The following is a 10882-nucleotide window of genomic DNA, read 5'->3' on the forward strand; positions in this document are numbered from 1 at the left end:
GAGGGGCAATTTTGAGGAGGCGGGGCCTTCATGGATAACCTCAGCCGGTACGGGAGTTGACCCTATGTTGCTGGCGTTGTTCCACATCATGAACCAGCCAACCAAGCGACCCGATTCCCTTGAAAATATGCAATAATTCCTTAAATATTAGCTATTCCCTGTTTTCCATCAGTTTCCAGTCCACCTTAGAAAACTTGCCCCTCATACCCTGATAGTTTTCTACTGTGAGGAACACCCAAATAAATTGAACAAAATAAAACATGTAACCACCAGGGCCCATCTCCATGGCAATGTGGCATGCTTTGGGGGTTGCAAACAGAAATGGGAACTAAATATCTTCAAACTTCCAAACACTCTTTCAATCTGTGATCCTTGTTTAATTTAGAATCAGGTATTAGCAACAAGGCTCAAAGAGCATCAGCCCACTGGAGGTAAAGTTGTGAGACCGGCCAGTCCAGCAGAAAGAAACCCTCCGACCCTCCCACTTCACCAAGTGTCAGAATGAACATGGTTCAGTCCTGGATGTGATTAACAGCAGCAAAAACGGCAGAATCCAACCCCTGTCATCACTTGTGAACTCGCTGGTGTGTCAGCAGGTGAATTGAATCACAAAATCCCTTCCCACACAAAGAGCAGGTGAAAGGCCTCTATCCAGTGTGAACTCGCTGGTGTGACTTCAGGTTGTATAACCGTGCAAATCCCTTCCCACACTCAGAGCAGGTGAACGCTTCACCCCAGTGTGAACTCGCTGGTGTTTCTTTAGTATGGATAACTGAGTAAATCCCTTCCCACACTCAGAGCAGGTGACTGGCCTCTCCCCAGTGTGAACTCGCTGATGACCCTTCACTATGGATTGCTCAGTGAATCCTTCCCGCATACAGAGCAGGTGAATGGTCTCTCTCCAGTGTGAATTCGCTGGTGTTTCACTAGTTCAGATGAAACATGGAATCCCTTCCCACACTGGGAGCAGGTGTACGGCCTCTCCCCAGTGTGAATTTGTTGGTGTCTCTGCAGGGTGGATGAATATCTGAATCCTTTTCCACACTGAGAGCAGGTGAACGACCTCTCCCCAGTGTGAATTCGTTGGTGTCTCCGCAGGCTCGATAACTCAGTGAATCCCTTCTCACACTGAGAGCAGGTGAATGGTTTCTCCCCAGTGTGAACTCGCTGGTGTGTCTGCACGTGGGATGAATTACTGAATCCCTTCCCACACTGAGAGCAGGTGAACGGCTTCTCCCCAGTGTGAACTCGCTGGTGTATCCGCAGGGTGGATGGTTTACTGAATCCCACCCCACACTGAGGGCAGGTGAATGGCCACTCCCCAGTGTGAATTCGCTGGTGTGACTTCAGGGTGGATAACACAGCAAATCCCTTCCCACACTGAGAGCAGGTGAACGGCTTCTCCCCAGTGTGAACTCGCTGGTGACTCCGCAAGCTGGATAATTGAGTGAATGCCTTCCCACACTGAGAGCAGGTAAATGGCCTCTCCCCAGTGTGAACTCGCTGATGTATCTTCAGGTTGGTTGAATAACTGAATCCCTTCCCACACTGAGAGCAGATGAATGGCTTCTCTCCGGTGTGGACTTGTTTATGTGCCCACAGGGTGGATGATTTACTGAATCCCTTCCCACACTGAGAGCAGATGAATGGTCTCTCCCCAGTGTGACCTCGCTGGTGTGACTTCAGGGTGGATAACACAGCAAATCCTTTCCCGCACACAGAGCAGGTGAACGGCCTCTCCCCAGTGTGACTCCGTCGATGAATCTCCAGCTCTGACGGGGCTCTGTATCCCTTCCCACAGTCCCCACATTTCCACGGTTTCTCCATGTTTTGTGTCTTCTTGTGTTTCTCCAGGTCGGACAATCAGTTGAAGCCTCGTCCACACACAGAACACGTGTACGGTCTCTCCCCGCTGTGAATGATGTAATGTTTTTTCAGGCTGTGTAACTGGTTAAAGCTCTTTCCACAGTCAGTGATCTGGAACACTCTCACTCGGGTGTGTTTGTCTCAGTGCGTTTCCAGCCACACTGATGGTTAAAATCTTTTGATGTTCACAGATCGGGCAAACATTGCTCCTTCTGGATCAAAGGCTGAAGATATTCAGGCCCCGATGAATCGAGTGGCTCTGGAAGACTGAGAGGTGAGGATTGAGATTTCTGTCTGTAATCCCTCCTCTTCTAATATTCTGGAAAAACAACTTACAAACATTATCACAGTCAGCACAGGGCAGAAATTCAGAACAGACAATTCTAGTTTCTATAGAACATTCTTTCCTCTCTCATTCCCCAATACCTAGTCTTCAATACCTATTCCCTACACCTAGTCTCCAGGGAGCGGAGGAGGAGGGGCAGAGTATCGGAGCTGAGAGTATTAAAACCTTACCTCAGGGATACGCAGTCTCGTCCCCAGGAAGCGGCCTCAGAGGGGCATAATAATAGTAATAACCTTTTATTGTCACAAGTATGAAGTTACTGGGAAAAGCCCAGAGTCTGTCGGAGCTGTGAATATTAAAATCTTACCTCGGGGATTCACGGCCTAGTCTCCGGGGATACAGAGGGGCAGAGTATCAGTGCGGAGAGATTAAAACCTTACTTTAGGCATTTTGCAGTCTAGTCTCCAGGGAGAGGACTCGAAGGGGCAGAGTATCGGAGCTGTGAGTACAAAAACCTTACCTTGGGTATTCACGGCCTAGTCTCCAGGGAGACGCCTCAGAGGGGCGGAGTATCGGAGCTGAGAGTATTAAAACCTTACCTCGGGGATTCGCGGCCTAGTCTCCGGGGAGCAGACTCGGAGGGGTGACTAGCGTAGGGGTGGAGTATCAGTGCTGAGGGTATTAAAACCTTACCTCGGGGATTCGCAGCCTAGTCACTGCGAGGATGCGCTGAACAGATGCACGGAAGATCGTTCTCCTCCGAGGAAATCAAATTTAGGCAAATTCTATCCAAAATGGAACCGAGGAAAAAAACTATCACCTCCAGCCGACAAAATAGCTGCACCAGAGGCTGCAAGGAAACGAGAGGCACCAGGAGCCTGGAGAAACCGGTGAACGAGACGGCAGACCCACGAGGCGAGGAAACTCTGGCAGCACCTGAAGGAGAGGGACCAACAAGCCGTGCAAGGCCTCCCCAGAGAGCTAAAGGAGGACACACGGCTGGGAATCCAGGCAGCGGTCAACGTGGAGGTCACAGAAGCGCTGGCCGCCATGCGGGTGGCCCTCGACAAAGCAGAGAGGCAACTAGAGGCCCAGGGGAGCCCAATCAGGGAGCTGGAAGAGGCCTCCACGGACAAGAGTGCCTGGATCGTCGGCCTAGAGGCAGAAATAGCAAAGTTGGTGCCGACCCAGGGAAACAGTAAAGGGAAGGCCGAGGACCAGGAGAACCAGTCGAGGTGCCAGAACCTCAGAGTAGTGGGACTGCCGGAGGGAACTGAAGGCAGGAATCCCACTGACCACATGGCCCAGATATCGGGCCCCAACCGTGGGCTAAATTCAACAGAGCAAAGTGGGTGAAATTTGAGATGCTGTAACCAGCCAAGCTATGGGGACCTTCCAGGGCAGGGAGCATTCTTTTACAGTCCCCATAGAAGCAGACGGGTTCGTCCAAAAGAATGGGCTGGAGAAGCAGCAGCAGGAACCTAGGTGAGGATATCACTCTGAGAGATTGAAAGACATTTAACACGGGACTGTACCCCCCCTAGCTCTGAAACCGAAAGCTAAGGCCACAGAAAGGAGGGGGTGAGGGCAGCGAAACGCGGGAGAAAGAGGAAGAGGAGAGAGGGAAGAAAATCAGCGGGCGAAGGAAAGGCTCAGACCCCCCCCCCGGGAGAGGTTAGCACGCGACGGGAAAGCTAGCACCAGGAGGTACCAGTGAGGAAGGGGGAGGCTGCGGTGCATCTCCCGCGGGGGAGGGAGCGTCTGCCGACCCGGGGGGGGGGGGGGGAGAGGGAACATCACAAGAGGGGAGCTAGGCAGAGGGGTAGAAATGGGGGAGGCAGAGAGAGGGGGAGTCACTGGTAGGAGTGGGGGGAAGATGCAGATCGAGAGGGGGAACAAAGGGAGAGGGGGCAAGGGCTCAAGGCTGGCTACAACAGGCCCCACATGGCAACAGGGAACAAGATGGCACCGCAACCAGCCACTATGGAGGGTCCCCAAACAAAGCGAAACCCCGGTGTGCAGGGGCTCACCCACATGGCCTCCACATAGTTGGTGGCCATGTTGGGTGGGCCCTGGACAAAGGAAAACCCCAGAGCACAGGGAACTAGCCTCATGTGGTAAACCTCTGTGGAACCTGTATTAGGTGTTGTACGGTAGGACCTGTACTACAGGTTCGCCGGTAGTCCCTGCCTACTGGCTCCGCCCAGGAAGCGGGGTATAAATATGCGTGTCCTCCAGCTAGCAGCCATTTTGCCAGCTGCTGTGGGGGGCCTCACATCTGACAGCAATAAAGCCCCAGTTTGATTCAACTATCGTCTTAGTCGAATTGATCGTGCCTCAATTTATTGCTACTAGTTTCGAAGGATGGACCTCCGTATCAAACCGGATCGCCTGCAGCTGGATCTGCACTCAAGCGACGCCAGAAAGGACTTCCAGCACTGGCTAGCTTGCTTCGAAGCGTATATCAACGTGGCACCAACCCCTGTTCCGGAGGCTCAGAAGATTCAGATTTTATATTGCAGGTTGAGCTCCAAAGTCTTTCCGTTAATCTAGGACCCGCCGAACTAGGCCGAAGCCATGACTCTACTCAAGGACAACTACGCACAGAAAACGAACACGCTCTTCGCCAGGCAAGCACTCGCCACTCACTCTCAATTCCCTGGTGAGTCCATAGAAGACTTCTGGAGGGCCCTAATCCCACTAGTCCGGGACTGTGACTGTCAGGCCGTTACGGCCAAGGTGCACTCAGACCTCCTTATGCGGGACGCTTTTGTGACTGGAATTGGGTCGGATCTCATACGCCAGCGGCTCCTAGAAGGGGCCATGCGCGACCTCGCAGAGACTAAAACGCTAGCGCTCTCCATGACGGTTGCCCTGCGCAATGTCCAGTCCTACACCCCCGGGGGGGGGGGGGGGGGGGGGCTGCCCACCCAATACGCCTGCGCTGCACACCAACCAGCGAACCCCGGGGGGCCCCCGATGCTATTTTTGCAGCCAAGAGAAGCACCCCCGCCAGCGCTGCCCTTTGTAAAGCCTGCGGGAAGAAGGGCCACTTCTCCGCGGTGTGCCAGGCCCGCTCAGTCGCCGCTATCGCCCCCACCCCCTTCGGTCACGGACAATGCTCGCCGCCACCCCCCCCTCAGACCACGTGCGGCCAGTGGGCGCCGCCATCTTCGCCTCCGCGCAACACGTGCGTTTCATGGGCGCCACCATCTTGTTCCACCCCCGCAACGTGCGTTCCGTGGGCGCCGCCATTTTGTAACCCTCAAGCTCTTCGGGCGCCACCATCTTGTCTACCGCTCAGCACATGGGCACCACCAGTATTCCAGGATCCGGGCTCACCAGCCGCCCCATTACCCGATGACCAACCAAGGCTCGCCTCCATGTCACTCGACCAGTCTCGTCCGCATAACCTGACCAACGCATCCACCAGCGTGAAAGTCGACGGACATGTAACCTCCTGCCTGCTGGACTCCGGGAGCACCGAAAGCTTCATCCACCCGGATACGGTAAGGCGCTGCTCCCTCACGATACACCCCGCCAACCAAAAAATCTCCCTGGCCTCCGGATCCCATTGCGTAGCGATCCGGGGTACTTTACGGTCACACTCACGGTCCAGGCCGTAGAATTCACCGGCTTCCGCCTCTACGTCCTCCCTAACCTCTGCGCTGCACTAATCCTCGGCCTGGACTTCCAGTGTAACCTCCAGAGCCTAACCCTGACATTCGGCGGGCCCCTGTGTGCGGCCTCGCAACCCCAAAGGTCGACCCACCTTCCCTCTTTGCCAATCTAACTCCAGATTGCAAACCCGTCGCCACCAGGAGCAGACGGTACAGCACCCAGGACAAGACCTTCATCAGGTCCGAAGTCCAGCGGCTGCTTCGGGAAGGTGTCATCAAGGCCAGCAACAGCCCCTCGAGAGCTCAAATGGTAGTGGTTAAAACTGGGGAGAAACACCGAATGGTCGTGGACTACAGACAGACCATCAACCGATACACGCAGCTCGACGCGTACCCCCTCCCACGCATACCTGTCATGGTTAATCAGATTGCACAGTACCGGGTCTTCTCAACGGCAGACCTGAAATCCGCCTACCACCAGCTCCCCATCCGTAAATCGGACCGTCCATACACCGCCTTCGAGGCAGACGGCCGCCTATACCACTTCCTTAGGGTCCTCTTCAGCGTCACAAACGGGGTTTCGGTCTTCCAAAGGGAGATGGACCGAATGATCGACCGGTACGGTTTGCGGGCCACCTATCAGTACCTAGACAACGTCACCACCTGATGTCATGATCAGCAGGACCACGACACCAACCTTGCTAAATTTCTCCACACCGCTACTCTCCTAAACCTCACTTGCAACAAGGAGAAGTGTGTGTTCAGCACGAACCGCTTAGCCATCCTCGGCTATGTGGTCCAGAACGGAGTTCTGGGGCCCGATCCGGACCGCATGCTTCCCCTTCAAGGAGCTTCCCCTCCCCCACTGCCCCACTGCACTACGAATACAGAGACAAAGCCAGCCGGCTGCCTCACCAGCTGAGAACACAGGGAAATAGCTCAGGTTAGAGACAACAAAGGCAGACTAGTAGCAGAGCCAGGAAAGGTCAAAGACACATTTGAGGCCTTCTACTGGGGGCTGTACACCTCTGAGCCTTCAGAGGGGGATTTGAGGATGAAGCAGTTCCTCGATGGACTGGACATGCCAGTCGTGGGGGAGGATAGGAAGTGGGGGGCTGGAAGCACCATCAGAACTGGGAGAAGTCATGTAGATCATCAACTTCATGTAGGCAGGGAAGGCACTGGAACCAGATGGATTCCCGGTGGACTTCTACAAAGAATTCATGACAGCACTGGCCCCGCACCCGCGGGAGATGTTCACAGACTCGCTAACAAGGGACACCCTGCCGCCAACGCTGGCACAAGCCTCAATATCGCTGATGCCCAAGAAAGACAAAGACCTGATCGAATGCGGGTCTTACAGACCCACCTTGTTACTCAATGTAGCTGTGAAAATACTGGCCAAAGTCCTAGCCAGGTGACTGGAGAACTGCGTACCAGAGGTGGTGGCAGAAGACCAGACAGGCTTTGTCAAGAATAGACAGCAAACATTGAACATCAGGCGTCTGCTAAACGGGAAAATGACCCCATCCAGGGAGAGAACATAAGAGGTGATCATCTACCTGGACGCAGAAAAGGCCGTCGACAGAGTCGAGTGGAAGTACCTCATCGAGATACTGGAGGGGTTCGGGTTTAGAGCAGGATTCACAACATGGGTGAAACTTCTGTATGGAGAGCGTGCGGACCAACACCACCAGCTCCAAGTACTTCCCGCTGCACAGAGGCACAAGGCCGGGATATGCCTCTTGTCCCCGCTGCTATTCACCCGGGCAATCGAGCCTCTAGCGATCGCGTTCAGAGTGGCGAAAACTGGAAGGGGATCCGGAGGGGAGACAGAGAGCACAGAGTCTCGCTCTATGTGGATGACCTGCTCCTCTTATGTTGCAGGCCCACAAAGCAGCATGGAGGGAATCATGGCGCTCTTGAAAGTAAGATCTGAGCAAAAGTAAGATCTTCACGGTGAACCGCCCAAGGTAACAGGGCAGAGCTGGAGGGACTGCCGTTTAAACAAGCCCGAAACAAATCCCACTACCTGGGGATCCAAATTAGCCACGACTGGTCACGATCCACAAATGGAACCTGGCTGGAGGAAGTAAAAAAGGGCCTGCAGAGGTGGGACACACTCCCACTCTCCCTGACGGGGAGGGTGCAGACGATCAAGATGAATGTACTGCCCAGGTTCCTCTTCCTGTTCAGATCCATTCCAATCTACATCCCCAAGGCCTTCTGTAACATGGTGGAAAAAATTATTTTGGCATTCGCACCAGCGAAAAAGATGGAGACAGGACGGGGGACACACTGACAGTTAGTGACTTCTACACGGACAACAGACTGACAACGCTAGAAGAACTGACGGAGAGGCTTCAACTGACCAGGGTTACGACACATGGAGGTCAAAAACGTCCTCCACAGGGAAGCGAGGACATTCCCGCGGGCACGGGGCCAATCACCATTAGAAGAACAGTTAGACACGGGCGGGGGGGGGGGGGGGGGGGGGGGGGCTGTGGGAACTTGTATGGGTGACTGGTGGGATAAAGCATGCTTCACACTGGACAAGACATGAGAAAAATGGGAGGAAGAGCTTGGGATTGAAATAGAGTGAGGACTCTGGAGCGAAGCACTGAACAGGGTCAACTCCACCTCCTCAGGGTGGAGGTACAGTGGATGTCCAAAGAGACTTGGGGGGTTCAGGTGCACAGATCCTTAAAATACCAGGAACTAGTGCACAAAATAATTAAAAAGGCGAATGCAATGCTGGCCTTTATATCTAGAGGATTGGAATATAAAGACACAGGGGTTATGCTGCAGCTATACAAAACCCTGGTTAGATTCCACTTGGAGACTGTGAGCAATTCTGGGCACCACACCTTAGGAAGGAAATTTTGGCCTTGGAGGGAGTGCAACGTACGTTTACAAAAATCATACCTGGATCACAGCGGTTGAGTTACGAGGAGACCTTTTTTCGCTAGAATTTAGAAGGTTAAGGGGTGATCTGATTGAAATATTCAAGATATTAATAGGGAAAGACAGGGTAGATAAAGATAAACTAAAAAAGTTTTTAAAATGGACTAAACCATTCAGGAGAGATGTTAGAAAGAACTTCACTCAAAGGGTGGTAGAGGTTAGGAACTCTCTCCCACAATCGGCAGTTGAAGTTCGATCAGTTGTTCATTTTAAATCTGAGATAAAGAGGTTTTTGTTAAGCAAAGATATTGAGGGATATGCAGCACGGTAGCATTGTGGATAGCACAATTGCTTCACAGCTCCACAGTCCCAGGTTCGATTCCAGCTTGGGTCACTGTCTGTGCGGAGTCTGCACATCCTCCCCGTGTGTGCGTGGGTTTCCTCCGGGTGCTCCGGTTTCCTCCCACAGTCCAAAGATGTGCAGGTTAGGTGGATTGGCCATGATAAATTGCCCTTAGTGTCCAGGATTGCCCTTAGTGTTGGGTGGGGTTACTGGGTTATGGGGATAGGGTGGAAGTGTTGACCTTGGGTAAGGTGCTCTTTCCAAGAGCCGGTGCAGACTCGATGGGCCGAATGGCCTCCTTCTGCACTGTAAATTCTATGATATGGGCCAAAGGCAGGTATATGGAGTTAGGTCACAGATCAGCCATGATCTCATTGAATAGCAGGACAGGCATGAGGGGCTGAATGGCCTACCGGTGTTCCTATGACTCCCTATTAACTCAGCAGGTCACGAAAATTTGAACGTTTGCAAGGCAGAAGTTGTACAAGTTTGGGAATAAATACCTGGCCTGTTTGACAAAGATAAAGGCCGACTTTAGAGCGATTCCCTCTGTGCGGCTTGGGGGAGGGAAAAGGGGCGTGAAGACGGAGGAGGAAAACAGGGATTTCGAGGATTCGATGCTGGATTCTATAGATTCGAGCAGTCTGGTAATAAGTTGATGGATGTGTAACATGTTGACCCTTCCTTGAAGCTTCTGGAGGCCTCAGAAAGCCAGCGCGAGGCTCTTAATGCTCCCCTTTCTAGGGAAGAGGTGTCAAAAGCCATGAAGGAGCTGCAGCCGGGTAAAGCCCCGGGACCGGATGGCTGTGGGTGTGAGTTTTGTAGGGAATTTGTTGATGGACACGTTGCTGTGTATGCCATCACTCTTTTAACTCGGAGATGCTGCCACTGACACTTTATGAGACTAATATCTCTTTGATTCTGAAGACGGGCAAGGACCCAGAGGAGTGGGCCTCTTATCACCCAATCTCTCTTTTGAATGTGGACCTGAAACCGTTGTCTAAAGTTTTGGCGGGAAGGCTGGAGGACATCCTTCCTACATTCATGTGGGAGGACCAGACTGGGTTTATAAGGGAAGAGTTTCCAGTAACAATGCTGGAAGGTGATTCAGGCTTTTCAGAAATATGCATTGGATGGGCTGGTGATCTCCTTCGATGCAGAGAAAGCTTTTGCTCGAGTCGAGTGGAATTATCTGGTGTATCCGCTGCGAGGCTTCGGGTTGGGTGAGGATTATATTGAATGGATTCAATTGTTATATCTCAGATTTGCAGCAACAATGCTCACAAATGGTATAAGGGCTAGAAAACTCTCTGCGGGAAGAGATGATTGGAAATATATAATGTAGCAACAGTACATTATTGCAAGACTAGAAATAATAAATGTTCTTTATTACAGAACCATAAATAATGTCTAATCTGTAACATATAGCAACACTAGACATTTCTCTGTCTGATATTAATTTACTGTCCCTTAAATGTCAGCCATCTCCTGGGGAAAGCAGCCCTTTAATTGTGAACATTGGGAAAGAGACCATCCTTTTAACCAGACAAATAAATGTAACAAGCTGAGGGAGCAAAGGATGTCAATGTCTTTAAGAGAGAGAGAGAGACCTGGGTCAACCTTTGTTGAACCTTTGAAAGGATGTCCCGAAGCGTGGTACATTGGCGAGACCATGCAGATGCTGTGACAACGAATGAACGGACATCGCGCGACAATCACCAGGCAGGAATGTTCCCTTCCAGTCGGGGAACACTTCAGCAGTCAAGGGCATTCAGCCTCTGATCTCTGGGTAAGCGTTCTCCAAGGCGGAACTTATAGCCAAGTTCCGCACACAAGTGCGGCCTCAACCGGGACCTGGGATTC

General features: G+C 52.4%; 1 protein-coding gene across 1 annotated transcript in view; it reads right to left on the minus strand.

Annotated features, from left to right (window-relative positions):
* Window positions 1–647: 647 nt before the first annotated feature.
* Window positions 648–10882, minus strand: part of LOC140418066 (uncharacterized) — a 182863-nt gene continuing 172628 nt past the window's right edge. The window contains 3 exon segments of the mRNA XM_072501493.1: window positions 648–727; window positions 730–867; window positions 870–1860. Coding sequence (XP_072357594.1) covers window positions 648–727; window positions 730–867; window positions 870–1860 — 1209 coding nt within the window.

The sequence above is a fragment of the Scyliorhinus torazame genome, chromosome 5, assembly GCF_047496885.1.
Source record: "Scyliorhinus torazame isolate Kashiwa2021f chromosome 5, sScyTor2.1, whole genome shotgun sequence".
Taxonomy (NCBI): domain Eukaryota; kingdom Metazoa; phylum Chordata; class Chondrichthyes; order Carcharhiniformes; family Scyliorhinidae; genus Scyliorhinus; species Scyliorhinus torazame.